Source organism: Caretta caretta, chromosome 1, assembly GCF_965140235.1.
Source record: "Caretta caretta isolate rCarCar2 chromosome 1, rCarCar1.hap1, whole genome shotgun sequence".
In the NCBI taxonomy this organism is placed as follows: Eukaryota; Metazoa; Chordata; order Testudines; family Cheloniidae; genus Caretta; species Caretta caretta.
In genome coordinates, this window is record NC_134206.1 from 186,850,682 (window position 1) to 186,867,289 (window position 16,608).

Genomic DNA, 16,608 nt, shown 5'->3' on the forward strand with positions numbered 1-16,608 from the left:
TACCAGGAGGTGTGAGCCAGTACGACATTGTGCATCCACTATGGGAAAGGGACTGAGAGGCTTTTTCCATTGGACTGTATGAACTGGAACCATAAACTCACTGAACATTAAATCCCTCCAAATGAGGGTAGATCCATCCCCATCATCGTTTCCACTCATTATACTCCACACCTGAACATAGCCATTATATGGACAACATACCCCCATATCTCAATGTCTGTACTTTGACCCGTTACATTTTTACCCCCAATCAGGGAGATTGCAGATTATGTAGTCCTTACGCCACCCGTTCCTAAACCGAATTTCGGACCCCTTGATAATCTGTACCTTATTCCCTGATAACCAGAAACTTCTATGCCTAAACTCTGTACCGTTTTCTTTTTACTTCAACATTATCTTAATGATCTCTCATGCTGACTGCATTATGGAAAGATGGTTGCTTCTCCAGAATAAAGGAAGAGACCTGCTTATCATGTAAGCCCTCTTCCCAAAACTCCTTAAAAACAGTCCTTTGTGCTTCACATTTTGCATTTATGCTCTGTAGAAATAATTATTAATATACAGCTCTTAGACAGGCATGGCCCCAATAAAGGAATAACTCGATGAGATTCTAGATCTCATGTTATACAGGTCAGACTAGATCAGGGTTTCTTGAGCGTTTCAGGCTGACAACCCCTAATTTGCAGCAAACATTTTTTGCAACCCCCTTACATTTGCTATGAAAGCAAAAGTAAAAACTGTCGCAGCAATAACAACGCTAAGCCTATATAATTTGTGTGCGCATTTCAGGGGCTTCCGAGAATGCTTGACCTTGAAGGATAAGGGCATGCAGGGAGTGGGGGAGTGAGATTCTTATGTTTTAGACAGTAATAAAATTGTCAGTGTCTCACAACCTGCCACCCATTGTTGCCTTATGTGAGCCCTTGGGGGGGGTCACAAGCCACCATTTGAGAAATACTGGACAAGATGATCTAGTGGTTCCTTTTGGCCTTAACAACCTATGAATCTATATGGCTAGCAGCAATTTATCCTCAAAAAATTAAGGGAGAGCCAAGCTTGGGATACGACTTTTGTGAGCATTATTACCACTGATTATTTGTATTATAGCAGCACCCTGAGACTCCAACTGAAATCAGGGACCAATCACGCGAGGTGCTGAACAGATACAGAGGCTGCACCCAAGTGCTTACGTTGTAATTTGACGAGAGACAAAAAAAGATGAGAGGGAAACAGATACAAAAGAGGGGAAGGAGCTTGCCCTATGTCACTACACAGGTGAGTGGCAGAGCTGGGAAGTGAACCCATGTCTCCAGTGTCAAAATTCAAGGCCCTATCCACAGCTTCATAAGCAGCATCACAAAACTACTTTTGTATTCGCAAAAAGAAAAGGAGTACTTGTGGCACCTTAGAGACTAACCAATTTATTTGAGCATGAGCTTTCGTGAGCCGAAAGCTCATGCTCAAATAAATTGGTTAGTCTCTAAGGTGCCACAAGTACTCCTTTTCTTTTTGCGAATACAGACTAACACGGCTGTTACTCTGAAACCTACTTTTGTATTGTTCACACAAGGCTAGAGTCCTTTGGAATTAACTGTGCGCTGCTACATCTTTGGCAAAGACTGGGGAGCGAGCAACAACCAGCATCAACAGACCTCAACCAAGGCAGCTGGACACCAACTTCCCCTGGACCCAGGCAGTCAGTAGGCATGCAGAGGTCTTAAGCTTCCAAGGGAGGCAGAGTTAACATGCTGAAGTTCTGCCAGGCAGGGGGCGGGGAGAGAGTGTGGAGGGGAGAGGAAAACAGAGTTGAATCTGAACCTGCTTGTCTTTCAAATGGCAGCTAAGGGTGGGTCAGGTGAAGGTGATGGTGAAAATCTTTAAAACAAACACACGCAGGTACTGGGCATTTAGAAAATATTTTACCTCTGCTAATAGTTTTGTTTTAACCTTAAAACATGATTTGTAACGTAGGATTCCATGAACATATATCTTCACAATGCAACATACCACTTTCTGAATGGCAAGATCAATGCTTGTTGGAGGGTTTTCTTTTTTTGTATTCCTTCGGTGCTGATTTTGGCAGCTCAAAATTGTTGCTTTGAGCAAACTTCACTGCAATGATCAAAGGGAAAAGTCATAGATGACTCCGTGGCATTCTCTGAATGGAGTTTTGGCTTTCTCAGTCGTAACGAACACATGCTGCGCTACTGCATTAAAGAATTAGGATAAGCACTGCAATCTGACTCAGATTCTGAAATAACTGCACCAGACCAAACTAGTGTCAGCAGATGTAACCAGGTGATGATGTCCATCTGGACAAATATATTTTCATGAGCTTCTTTTGTTGTTCTTCCAGGATTTCACCTTCCCTGACCAACTGATAAGAGCCATACTCTTGGTGAAGTTCTTCACACTCATGTATTTATAAGGCAGGGGAAAAACCGACATACAAAATGCTCAGTACTTGAAAACCCTAATCTTGCTGCATTCTGACAGTCAGCTAGTTTGCAGTTCACAGCTGGCTGATTTTTTTAATGGATAGGTTGTAGAGAGCATACTGGGCAGCCTTCATGTATAGTACCCTGGCTGTTCCAAAGAATACTCCCATCTTTCTCTGATGTGTGACTTTCATTCTGACCTTTCCTGAGCTAACTGGATATAATCCCAAGGAACAGGCTTCCATTATCAACTTGTTTTCTTTGCAAAGGGTACAGCCCATGAGGTGTAAACCACACCAATTCTGACGTTTTGTCAACTGTTTCACAGACATACTGGTGTTAATTTCTTAATTTAGAAAACAAAGGAAAGAAGCTGCTCCCCTTCATGAGTTTGTTAAAGATTGCAAACAATGGAATGGTTGTCTAATGAGAAAATAGATGGCTCTCAGTCACAGAGGTTTGGAATGACTAAAACAGGCATAAAGAAAAGGAGGACTTGTGGCACCTTAGAGACTAACAAATTTATTTGAGCATAAGCTTTCGTGAGCTACAGCTCACTTCACCGGATGCATGAAGCTCATGGAAGCTTATGCTCAAATAAATTTGTCAGTCTCTAAGGTGCCACAAGTACTCCTTTTCTTTTTGCGGATACAGACTAACACGGCTGCTACTCTAAAACCTAAAACAGGCATGTGTAACCATCTGTTTTGTAAACAAGTCTGTAAACAAGTAGCTCTTGAGAAGGTCATATTGGATGACAGCCCCCACATCAGCTAGCTCAAAGCTTAGCCAGGAGCCACTAATGTGTTTCAAGATTTATTTATTTTGTATTAGGTGTCAGAAAAAATTATTAAATGCTCTCTTCAGTGAGTTCTTCCCAAGTCAGTGGAACAGGCCTATAGTTAAGTCTTCCTCACCAGACCCAGGGATGCTGGACTAGCCTGGCAGCTGTTGTTATGGTGGGAGGGGGACATAGTACAAATATCTAACATAAACACACTTCATTCTTATCCAGCACCCAGCTCTTCACTTAAATTCAGTGAACCCATACTGATGCTTGCTTTATCCACAGATAATCCAACCAAGTTCTTCCACAACATATTGCTATACTCAAGTGCTGCATCAGTTTTAAAAAAAGATTGACTCTGCATTTGTCACTCATCCATCCACCTGTCCCTTCCTCCCTGGTCTCCCACTCGCCAAAGGAAATAAGTGCCCAGATGAAGGCAGTAGCAGTGGAAAGCTCAAGGCCCCTTGCAAAGATGGCCATCCCAAAGGGTCAGCAGGAGAGGTGCTCATATGCGTGAGAGTTAAAGCTTTATATATTATTGAGTTAGGTGCAAAAGCCAAATGCTTCTGTCACTTGCAAAATGCTGTAGAATGGTAGGTCTGCTAAGGACATGGGTAGCCAGGATGCATGCAGACCTGTTTGGATGCAGGATAGATACCGTGTGGAGCTTGTCTCCCAATACCTGCCATATGTATTTCAAAAGTGCTAAAAACATATTCCAGATTATAAAAACTCTTAAAATGGAGTCACTGGTGAGAGTACTAATTCATTTAATTTCTTGGTAAAAACAGTATTAAAGTGATGCATTTAAAAAACCCACTCACATACTGGCAAATAGAAAGATTTATATGGTGAGTGGAGTAGCTCTAACAACACCCGCTTCTGCAGAATCCAAGCTTTTTTGGTTAAAACCTTCAGAATACGAACTGTATGTCACTGATGCAATATCATCTTCCTGAGTCTGCAGACAATTCTAGTTGCTTCTGCTGCTGCTCATTTCAAAGTTGCATCAGAGCGCAAAAGGACCAGAAGTCTGTCAGCTTCAGAAATGCTATCCAGAACCCAGCGATCACCAGTGAAACTAACAAGCATCAAATATTTCATTCCATAACTGCTTCTTGAGAAAGCTCAGAGCAGCAGCAGCAAAAGACTGGAGTTTTAACTGATGATAGCAATCAGACAGAGGGGTGTGTGTGTGTGTGTGTGCCTCTCTTTTGCTGTGGAAGCCAGGGGTCTGGGGTAGGCTGAGCGTAATGGAAACACTTGCACATCCTCCTCAAGTCACAGAAGCCAGAAGGCTCTCGAATGGAAGAGAGGAGAGAAAACTTCTTTTCAGCACTCAGAAGTGCCTGGAAGCGTCAAATTTATTAGACACTTCCCAGATTAAAAAGTCAAACTAGTCAAACCGCACTGTGGTGGGTCTCCTACGGAGTACTCAGGGAAGGCACATTAATGGGAATCCCAGCTGTTTGCCAGGGCACTGCCCCTTGCCTACACCCCCCACACCTCTATCTTGTGCACTGGTAGTTGGCGCTCTGGTTAACACACAACTGGTAAATGTTTCAAGCCCTGAGAGTGCTTAATGTTTTGGGAGATTCAAGACTCGTGTTTCGCTCCCAGCTCTGTTGTTGACTCTCTATAGCAGTGGTTCTCAAACATTTGTCCTGGTGACCCCTTTCACACAGCAAGCCTTGGAGTGCGACTCCCCCCCCCCCCCCCCCACTTATAAATTAAAAACACTTAATTTTTATTTAGCACCATTATAAATGCTGGAGGCAAAGTGGGGTTTGGGGTAGAGGCTGACAGTTCGCGACCCCCCACATAATAACCTTGCGACTCCCTGAGGGGCCATGACCCCCAGTTTGAGAACCCCTGCTCTATAGGACCTTGGTTAAGTCGTAACTACTCTGTGCCTCGGTTTCCCCTTCCCAACTACCCCAATAAGCTTACAAGCTTTCCAGATGCCAGTCAACTCCAAGATCTATGGCTGAAACCTAATGTATACAAGACGCAGAGCATATTAGGATGCTGACAGGATGCTCATTCCCACCCTCTGTCCATACTGACTGAGACTATGCCTACACTACGAGCTAGGGGTGTGATTCCCCTGCCTGTACACACGAGAGCTCGTGCAAGTATAAATGACAGACAGTACTTGAAACGGGGGTGGTGTGGGGTGGGGGTGGGATGTACTCAGCTCAGCTGTGCCTCTGCTGGCTCCCACCTGTACTACTGTGGCCAGTCACTGCTATTTCTACTTGCACTTCACAATTGCCATTGTTTGTTGGGGAAGTGCTGTTAAACCTGTTGGGGTGACACCCGCCTGCCACATATTAAATAATTAACAGTCTCCAGCTATTTGCCCCTGCTGCAGCTTGAAGCACTGGGACACACTGCCTTCTTGAAGGAGACAATTACTCAAAGTCGCTAATTCGTCACCACCTGCCGATTGTCCTGTATCGGTTTCCAGAGGCAGTTCACTTGACACAAAAGGCTTTGACTCACACTGCCCTGAGAAGTTCTTCCCCCTAGCCCCAAGAGCCTCCTCAGGCTACGTCTATGCTACGAGAGAGGGGTGTGATTCCCTGCTCATGTCCACGTACTCATGCTAACTTGGTGAGAGCTAGTCAGAGATACCAGAAGGCTCTCAGCAACACGTGGGCATGCTCTGGAATGGAAGGATATTCACGGTCTCTGCTCTGAGCAGAGCTGGGTAATATGTTTAAAATGGCAGGGGCTGCCTGGACCTCTGTCTACAGTTGTGCTCCCACAACAATGGAGTTGAACTGGTGGTACCAACCCTAGTAAGTTTTAGTGGGGTTATAAAGTCTAACACAGCCACTGCCAAAAGAAAGGAAGAGGCAGCCTATATGCTCACATATAGGGTCACTTTATACTTGGAAATCTGCTGACATGTGAATACAGTCTTAGAGACTTTAAATTCCAGGAAAGGAGGGTTTTGTGATAAAACCAAAACCAACCCCCTCACCCAACTCACTTATTATTTAGTATTCTTATTACCATAGTGTACTGGTCAGGATTGGGACCCCACTGTGCCAGGTGCTATTCAAAAACCAAAAAGGTAGATGTGGTTCCTGCCCCAAAGAGGAGATTAATATACTTTCAGGAGTATTTATACTGAGGCATGTACATTTCCAGCTCTCACATTCCATTGTTTTACCCCATATGCAGTACTGGAGCTTTAAATGACAAAGGAAAGGCAAATCAAATTTTAGGCCTTACATTACAGTTAAACTCCCTGAATAGTGACCTTCGGGGGAGGGGGGGCGGAGAGAATGGGCGTATGTCTTTTCCCACTTTCTGTTGTATAAAAGAGACATGAAAGATTTTTGAGATTTTTCCAAACATTAGCTGTTCAGGTTCTTTTCTGCCCTAGCAGACTCAAGGGGGACTGAAGAATTAGTGGAATTATGACATCACAAGAGCTTGAGTAGAGGAATCAATAAGAGGAAGAGCGTTTTAGTCAGACTGTTAGAATGTGGTAGTCTTTGCTTGTTTTTATCAACACTGACTAACATACACTTGGGAAAAAGACCTTTGTTAGAGATTGAACATCCCCAACTCTTTCAATTGAGATGTGAGAAGATTCCCAGTATACATGAGTATATATACCCCAAACAAATCTTCCAGCAAAGCCAGACTTGCCCTTCTGGGTACTATTACTACAGTAAAGAACAAGCAGAAAAAAACCACCTCTTAAAAAGTTTTCAATCCCCTTTTCATCATGGAAAGATAGAGAACACAAACCCATTTTTCTCAGAAATTCTTTGCTGATCACCTGAGGGCTTAGTTCAGTATTTTAACATCTCACATGCCCCAGATGTCCTGGATTCCCTAAAGGCCGGTGTATGCACAACACTAGCAATGGTTTAATGAAAATATGTTTTAAAAGTAATTTTATTTAACCTGATGCAGACACAAAGTAGTTTACAATTGGCTTATGTCATTTATCAAATTATGTTACATTGATTATAAGACAGTTGTAAACCAACTGAATCGTGTCCATCAAGAAGTCTGCAACAGTTGAACTAAAGTGACTTTGAAAACAGACTTTTGTTAAAATGGTATAAATTACTCACAGAAAAGGCCTAAGCCTCACTGCATCACAAGATCTGACCTGCTCCAATTTCTTGTAGAATTTTTTTATTGGTTAATTTACTTAATTTTTTAAAACAAATCACTCACAGGTCATCAGTTCAAATCCAGCCCAGGTCCATTCAGTGGCTACATGAAATTAGTTTGGGTAAACTCAATACAATTCCTAGGAGGAGGACAAGTGTCTGCTATTAGCTATAACATTTCTAAGGTGGTAGAAATGGTTTGACACTTCACCCCATATTCTTCACAGACATATTATGATATGATTATTGCATAATTATGCTGCATTTTGTAGAAGCTAGGTCATGTGAGGTGTCATTGGAAAAAGTTATGATTTGCTGAATACGATTATCCTATTTGTATGCAAATACTACGAGATCTGGTTGGATAGGAGATGTGGCAGCAATATGCTTTAAAAATGTACAGAGCCCAGGTCACTCCTAGTGCAACTCTTCTGAAGGCGATGGAGCTGCACCAGGCTGGATTGGCCCCTTGATATCTAATTAGAGCTAAAAGGTAATGACCATCTTGAAAATTCCCTTCATTGGCATAGTCGGCTCCCAGCTCTTATTTATTTAAGGATAAGATCACCAGCGAGCAACCAGTCTTTGTGACTCAATTTTTCCCAGATAAGGAAGGAGCTGCTGAGGATCTGTTGTCTGCACAGAGCATTTGTTATGCCAGATGGTCTCCTAATCCAGCCCTGGTCTGAACACAATATTCTTGTCCATATATGCTGGGATTTTCAAATAAGCCCGGATCGTTGGACCCCTTTGAAAATACCGGCTAGACATTCACAGAGGCGCTGAATGAACAACACTTCCCAGGGACTAATTCAGAACCACAGGGCCTCTGACAAGCAGGCTCTTGAAGTTTATCCTTCTCTCAAAATCCAATAGCTGGGGGCAACTATTCAGAGCTGTCAATCGCGCACACACACACACACACTCACAATGAATGTGACATTGGTGACCGGTGCCAAAGTGACAGCTCTGTAGCCGCAGCATGGACGGTAGCAGCGCATGGATCCCCAACACTGCCTTGTTAATATGTCTCTGCCCTGCCCCAGAGGAACTCCTCCACCAGGTGTGAGGGGAGTTTGGTCCCTAGGGACCAGTCAGTCCCTCATCACTCTGCTAAGACAGCCAATAATGAGTTAATTAGTGCTGAAGGTGCCAGACAGCTGTCTGTTTCATGTCAGTCATGAAATGCTGTCATTCTCTACCTGCCTAGGCCTGGATTGGATCTGGCAATTTAGGAGAGAAAGGCTTTGTACCTTGCACCCAGTCTCTCAACATGAATTATTAATCTGCTGTCCTCTTCCACAGCAGTTGTATGCTACCAAGAAACGCTGCCACAATACTACCTACATTGAATTTCCAAGGCTGCACCCTTAAGGAGCAGAAGGTCTAGCTGGCTCCAGTTGCTGAAGAGAGCCCATATAATCTCAAGCATCAGGGAGTAGTGTTAGTCTGTATCCACAAAAACAACAAGAAGTCCAGTGGCACCTTAAAGACTAACAGATTTATTTGAGCACAAGCTTTTGTGGGTAAAAACCTCACTTCTTCAGATTCATGGAGTGAAAGTTACAGATGCAGACATAAATATACTGACACATGAAGAGAAGGGAGTTACCTCACAAGTGGAGAACCAGTGTTGACAGGGCCAATTCGATCAGGATGGATGTAGTCCACTCCCAACAATAGATGAGGAGGTGTCAATTCCAGGAGAGGCAAAGCTGCTTCTGTAATGAGCTAGCTACTCCCAGTCCTATCCAAGCCCAAATTAATGGTAAAGCGGGAGCGAGGGTGCTGAGGCGGAGGAATACACTCCGGAATCCCTAAATGCATGCAACCAGGAGGTTGTTCTCAGTCACGGCGGCCGGTGCTTGGGGAAGGACAAACACCAGAGGAGGTTCCCGGTAAGTGGCTTTTATTTTGGGAAGGAAGTTGTTTGGTACAGGCTCTTGGGGCAAGGAGGCTTAGGGCTGCATGCATACCCAGGGTATGTCTACACTACGGAATAAGGTCGAATTTATAGAAGTCGGTTTTTTAGAAATCGGTTTTATATATTCGAGTGTGTGTGTCCCCACAGAAAATGCTCTAAGTGCATTAAGTGCATTAACTCGGCAGAGTGCTTCCACAGTACCGAGGCTAGAGTCGACTTCCGGAGCATTGCACTGTGGGTAGCTATCCCACAGTTCCCGCAGTCTCCGCTGCCCATTGGAACTCTGGGTTCAGATCCCAATGCCTGATGGGGCTAAAACATTGTCGCAGGTGGTTCTGGCTACATATCGTCAGGCCCCCGTTCCCTCCCTCCCTCCGTGAAAGCAAAGGCAGACAATCGTTTCGCGCATTTTTTCCTGAGTTACCTGTGCAGACGCCATACCACGGCAAGCATGGAGCCCGCTCAGGTAACCGTCACCGTATGTCTCCTGGGTGCTGGCAGACGCGGTATGGCATTGCTACACAGTAGCAGCAACCCATTGCCTTGTGGCAGCAGACGGTGCAATACGATTGGTAACCGTCATCGTCGTGTCCGAGGTGCTCCTGGCCACGTCGGCTGGGAGTGCCTGGGCAGACATGGGCGCAGGGACTAAATTTGGAGTGACTTGACCAGGTCATTCTCTTTAGTCCTGCAGTCAGTCCTATTGAACCATCTTGTGGTGAGCAGGCAGGCGATACGGATTGCTAGCAGTCGTACTATACCATCTTCTGCCGAGCAGCCATGAGATGTGGATGGCATGCAGTCCTTCTGCACCGTCTGCTGCCAGCCAAAGATGTAAAAGATAGATGGAGTGGATCAAAACAAGAAATAGACCAGATTTGTTTTGTACTCATTTGCTTCCCCCCCTCCCCTGTCTAGGGGACTCATTCCTCTAGGTCACACTGTAGTCACTCACAGAGAAGGTGCAGCGAGGTAAATCTAGCCATGTATCAATCAGAGGCCAGGCTAACCTCCTTGTTCCAATAAGAACAATAACTTAGGTGCACCATTTCTTATTGGAACCCTCCGTGAAGTCCTGCCTGAAATACTCCTTGATGTAAAGCCACCCCCTTTGTTGATTTTAGCTCCCTGAAGCCAACCCTGTAAGCCATGTCGTCAGTCGCCCCTTCCTCCATCAGAGCAACGGCAGACAATCGTTCCGCGCCTTTTTTCTGTGCGGACGCCATACCAAGGCAAGCATGGAGGCTGCTCAGCTCACTTTGGCAATTAGGAGCACATTAAACACCACACGCATTATCCAGCAGTATATGCAGCACCAGAACCTGGCAAAGCGATACCGGGCGAGGAGGCGATGTCAGCGCGGTCACGTGAGTGATCAGGACATGGACACAAATTTCTCTGAAAGCATGGGCCCTGCCAATGCACGCATCATGGTGCTAATGGGGCAGGTTCATGCAGTGGAACGCCGATTCTGGGCTCGGGAAACAAGCACAGACTGGTGGGACCGCATAGCGTTGCAGGTCTGGGACGATTCCCAGTGGCTGCGAAACTTTCACATGCATAAGGGCACTTTCATGGAACTTTGTGACTTGCTTTCCCCTGCCCTGAAGGGCATGAATACCAAGATGAAAGCAGCCCTCACAGTTGCGAAGCGAGTGGCAATAGCCCTGTGGAAGCTTGCAACGCCAGACAGCTACCGGTCAGTTGGGAATCAATTTGGAGTGGGCAAATCTACCGTTGGGGCTGCTGTGATGCAAGTAGCCCACGCAATCAAAGATCTGCTGATATCAAGGGTAGTGACCCTGGGAAATGTGCAGGTCATAGTGGATGGCTTTGCTGCAATGGGATTCCCTAACTGTGGTGGGGCCACAGAAGGAACCCATATCCCTATCTTGGCACCGGAGCACCAAGCCGCCGAGTACATGAACCGCAAGGGGTACTTTTCAATAGTGCTGCAAGCTCTGGTGGATCACAAGGGATGTTTCACCAACATCAACGTGGGATGGCCGGGAAAGGTACATGACGCTCGCATCTTCAGGAACTCTGGTCTGTTTCAAAAGCTGCAGGAAGGGACTTTATTCCCAGACCAGAAAATAACTGTTGGGGATGTTGAAATGCCTATAGTTATCCTTGGGGACCCAGCCTACCCCTTAATGCCATGGCTCATGAAGCCGTACACAGGCAGCTTGGACAGTAGTCAGGAGCTGTTCAGCTACAGGCTGAGCAAGTGAAGAATGGTGGTAGAATGTGCATTTGGACGTTTAAAGGCGCACTGGCGCAGTTTACTGACTCGCTTAGACTTCAGCGAAACCAATATTCCCACTGTTATTACTGCTTGCTGTGTGCTCCACAATATCTGAGAGAGTAAGGGGGAGACGTTTATGGCGGGGTGGGAGGTTGAGGCAAATCGCCTGGCTGCTGGTTACGCACAGCCAGACACCAGGGCGGTTAGAAGAGCACAGGAGGGCGCGGTACGCATCAGAGAAGCTTTGAAAACCAGTTTCATGGCTGGCCAGGCTACGGTGTGAAAGTTCTGTTTGTTTCTCCTTGATGAAACCCCCCGCCCCTTGGTTCACTCTACTTCCCTGTAAGCTAACCACCCTCCCCTCCTCCCTTCGATCACCGCTTGCAGAGGCAATAAAGTCATTGTTGCTTCACATTCGTGCATTCTTTATTCATTCATCACACAAATAGGGGGATGACTAGCAAGGTATCCCAGGCGGGGTGGTGGAGGAGGGAAGGAAAATGCCACACAGCACTTTAAAAGTTTACAACTTTAAAATTTATTGAATGCCAGCCTTTTTTTTGGGCAATCTTCTGTGGTGGAGTGGCTGGTTGGCCGGCGGCCCCCCCACCGCGTTCTTGGGCGTCTGGGTGTGGAGGCTATGGAACTTGGGGAGGAGGGCGGTTGGTTACACAGGGGCTGTAGTGGCAGTCTGTGCTCCAGCTGCCTTTGCTGCAGCTCAACCATACACTGGAGCATACTGGTTTGATCCTCCAGCAGCCTCAGCATTGAATCCTGCCTCCTCTCATCACGCTGCCGCCACATTTGAGCTTCAGCCCTGTCTTCAGCCCGCCACCTCTCCTCCCGGTCATTTTGTGCTTTCCTGCACTCTGACATTATTTGCCTCCATGCATTTGTCTGTTCTCTGTCAGTGTGGGAGGACAGCATGAGCTCGGAGAACGTTTCATCTCGAGTGCGTTTTTTTTTTCTTTTTAATCTTCACTAGCCTCCGGGAAGGAGAAGATCCTGTGATCATTGAAACACATGCAGCTGGTGGAGGAAAAAAAAGGGACAGCGGTATTTAAAAAGACACATTTTATAAAACAGTGGCTACACTCTTTCAGGGCAAACCTTGCTGTTAACATTACATACATAGCACATGTGCTTTCATTACAAAGTCGCATTTTGCCTGCCCCCACCGCGTGGCTACCCCCTCAACCCTCCCCACTCCCCGTGGCTAACAGCGGGGAACATTTCTGTTTAGCCACAGGCAAACAGCCCAGCAGGAACGGGCTCCTCTGAGTGTCCCCTGAAGAAAAACACTCTATTTCAACCAGGTGACCATGAATTATATCTCACTCTCCTGAGGATAACACAGAGAGATAAAGAACGGATGTTGTTTGAACGCCAGCAAACATACACTGCAATGCTTTGTTGTACAATGATTCCCGAGTATGTGTTACTGGCCTGGAGTGGTAAAGTGTCCTACCATGAAGGACGAAATAAGGCTGCCCTCCCCAGAAACCTTTTGCAAAGGCTTTGGGAGTACATCCAGGAGAGCCGCGAATGCCAGGGCAAAGTAATCCTTTCACATGCTTGCTTTTAAACCACGTATAGTATTTTAAAAGGTACACTCACCGGAGGTCCCTTCTCCACCTGCCGGGTCCAGGAACCAGCCTTGGGTGGGTTCAGGTGGTACTGGCTCCAGGTCCAGGGTGAGAAACAGTTCCTGGCTGTTGGGAAAACTGGTTTCTCCGCTTGCTTGCTGTGAGCTATCTACAACCTCATCATCATCTTCTTCGTCCCCAAAACCTGCTTCCATGTTGCCTCCATCTCCATTGAAGGAGTCAAACAACATGGCTGGGGTAGTGGCGGCTGAACCCCCTAAAATGGCATGCAGTTCATCATAGAAGCGGCATGTTTGGGGCTCTGACCCGGAGCGGCCGTTCGCCCCTCTGGTTTTCTGGTAGGCTTGCCTCAGCTCCTTAAGTTTCACGCAGCACTGCTTCGGGTCCCTGTTATGGCCTCTGTCCTTCATGCCTTGGGAGATTTTGACAAAGGTTTTGGCATTTCGAAAACTGGAACGGAGTTCTGATAGCACGGATTCCTCTCCCCAAACAGCGATCAGATCCCGTACCTCCCGTTCGGTCCATGCTGGAGCTCTTTTGCGATTCTGAGACTCCATCATGGTCACCTGTGCTGATGAGCTCTGCATGGTCACCTGCAGCTTGCCACGCTGGCCAAACAGGAAATGAGATTCAAAAGTTCGCGGTTCTTTTCCTGTCTACCTGGCCAGTGCATCTGAGTTGAGAGTGCTGTCCACAGCGGTCACAATGGAGCACTCTAGGATAGCTCCCGGAGGCCAATACCGTCAAATTGCATCCACAGTACCCCAAATTCGAGCCAGCAAGGCCGATTTAAGCGCTAATCCACTTGTCAGGGGTGGAGTAAGGAAATAGATTTTAAGAGCCCTTTAAGTCTAAATAAAGGGCTTCATTGTGTGGACGGGTGCAGGTTTACATCGATTTAACGCTGCTAAATTCGACCTAAAGTCCTAGTGTAGACCAGGGCCTAGATGTGGAATAGGGCACTGATGTGCTCTCTCACATCATGGTAATTGGCCTCAGTGATCTCTTCAAAGGTCTCATCCAGAACTTGGGCAATGCACTTGCGCAGGTTTCTTGGGAGAGCCACTCTGCCCCTGTGCCGTGAGGGGTGGGGGGACCATTGCTGTACAGAGGCAAGCTGCGTATGGGCCAAGGCGGAAGCTGCATTGCAGTAGAAGACCCTCCCTTGCTTCCCACGTCACCCTCAGCAGAGAGATATATTCCAAGACAAACTCCTGTGGAAAATGTGGGGACAGTGATCAGTATAGGGGCCCCCGCCACTGTTGGCTCTCCCCAAGGCACAGAAACCCAGAGGACAGTACAGCCGTAAAACAATCAGTCATGCCTGAGCCTGTGTTTACTCACTATTCTGGGGCTCCCGTGGGTTTTGTGTGCTCGCTTTGGGACGGGCAAATTATGCTATTGTGTAGACTGTGCTTGCCCTTAAGTATGGGGGAATCATTGCTCTGTCTGGTGTGAACAATGCTGCCTCTGTTAAGTGTTGCATTTTGCCTTTACAGTTGGAACCTTGAGATCTCAGCCATCCGTGTTATCACTGGCTGAAAGACTCCCAACAATCAGAAAGAGGCCACGTAAAAGCAAGGAAGACATGTTGCATGAAGTAATGCAGCATTCAAGTAATGAAAATCTAAAAGTGCAGGAGTGGCGGGACAGTGAAAGGAGGATCGGCCACCAGAATTCGGATTGCCAGCACCAATTCTGGCGAACATGTTGAAACTTCTTGCTAGCAACACAGTTGTTGACTAGGCTATATATTCCATACCTCCAGACACAGCTGCATTGTGGTAGAAAGATGGATACAGTGTGGGATGTTTACATTGCACATAGTCTCAAGGTCTAGACCAGAAGCAGGGGAGGAAAGGGAATCAAGAGGAATGCCAAGCCTTACGTCCCTCTACCACTAACCTGGCAAGAATTTCTGTGCATCAATAAAAATACAAATGAACTCTTCTGCTTCCTTGCAAAGTATATTACAAAGCTGGCAGTAGAAAACAAAGAAGTAATCACCACAGATGGTCGAGATGTACACTGCAGTCCCGCACGTGATAAGACCAGACTTTCCCCATGCAACTATAAGGAAGCAGATACCAGAATGATGCTGCATGCTCCTGATGCATGCCGTTGAGGACGTATTAAAGTCCTCATACGCACAGCTGACACAGACGTAGTACTCCTTGCTGTTACATACATGCCAAAGCTTCAGGTCCCTGAACTGTGGATTGGATTTGGGACAACAGTTAAGATATCTGCTCATGACACTTGTCCTAGGCAAGTCAAAGCCTTTAATGGGGTTCCATGCCTAAACTGGTTGCAACAGAGTATGCCTTTGCTGGAAGAGGAAAGAGGTTGCGTGGGAGACCTGGCAGACATATGAAGACGTGACCTCGGGCTTTCATGGATTTGTCTGCGGCACCACAATTTATAGTTCCATCATCTAAGGGTCTCTGTTGGAGAGCTTTGTGGTGCTTCTGTATGAAAAGGACCAGTGGCACAAACACTGCTGATGAGACCTGCAGGCGACTCTTCATGCAGAAGGGCAGAGTTATGGAAGCCCTCCCACTAACCAAAGCTGCTCTGGTGCAACACAGCATACACAGCATACCAACCACACTGCTCCGGTCAGGCCTTGATACCTGCTCCTGAACTCCCTGATCCAAGGCATGGGGTTGGGCTGAGGGCACTGATGGGTGGCGTCCATTGTGGACAACCCTCCCAGAAGCAAGTGATTATTAAACTCATAGAATATTAGGGTTGGAAGAGACCTCAGGAGGTCATCTAGTCCAACCCCCTGGTCAAAGCAGGACCAACACCAACTAAGTCATCCCAGCCAGGACTTTATCAAGCTGGGCCTTAAAAACCTCTAAGGATGAAGATTCCACCACCTTCGTAGGTAACCCATTTCAGTGCTTCACCACCCTCCTAGTGAAATAGTGTTTCCTAATATCCAGCCTAGACCGCCCCCACTGCAACTTAAGACCATTGCTCCTTGTTCTGTCATTTGTCACCACTGAGAACAGCCGAGCTCCATCCTCTTTGGAACTCCCTTTCAGGTAGTTGAAGGCTGCTATCAAATCCCCCCTTGCTCTTCTCTTCTGCAGACTAAATATCTCCAGTTCCCTCAGCCTCTCCGCGTAAGTCATGTGCCCCTGCCCCCTAATCATTTTTGTTGCCCTCTGCTGGACTCTCTCCAATTTGTCCACATCCCTTCTGTAGTGGGGGGGACCAAAACTGGACACAATACTCCAAATGTGGCCTCACCAGTGCCGAATAGAGGGGAATAATCACTTCCCTCGATCTGCTGGCAATGCTCCTACTAATACAGCCGTGAACTCCTAAGACGTGGCTGCAAATTGGGGTGCAGGCAAGGCGCAAGTGTGTCAAGACAGCACTGCGTCAAGACAGCACTGCGTCACATCACCCCGTGCCAGTGTAGTGGGGAATGCGACATTTGAATACATCGAA

The 16,608-nt window shown here is 46.7% G+C and overlaps 2 protein-coding genes across 4 annotated transcripts in view; both read right to left on the reverse strand.

Annotated features, from left to right (window-relative positions):
- IGSF3 (immunoglobulin superfamily member 3) overlaps nucleotides 1-16,608 on the reverse strand; it is a 170,474-nt gene that overhangs the window by 70,439 nt on the left and 83,427 nt on the right. The window lies entirely within an intron of this gene.
- On the reverse strand, nucleotides 12,103-14,355 carry LOC125644817 (uncharacterized). The gene is made up of 2 exons (XM_048869361.2): nucleotides 13,157-14,355; nucleotides 12,103-12,568 (listed from the first exon to the last, which is right to left on the reverse strand). The coding sequence occupies exons 1-2, from the start codon at nucleotides 13,731-13,733 to the stop codon at nucleotides 12,483-12,485; spliced, it is 663 nt and encodes a 220-aa protein (XP_048725318.1). The 5' UTR covers nucleotides 13,734-14,355; the 3' UTR covers nucleotides 12,103-12,482.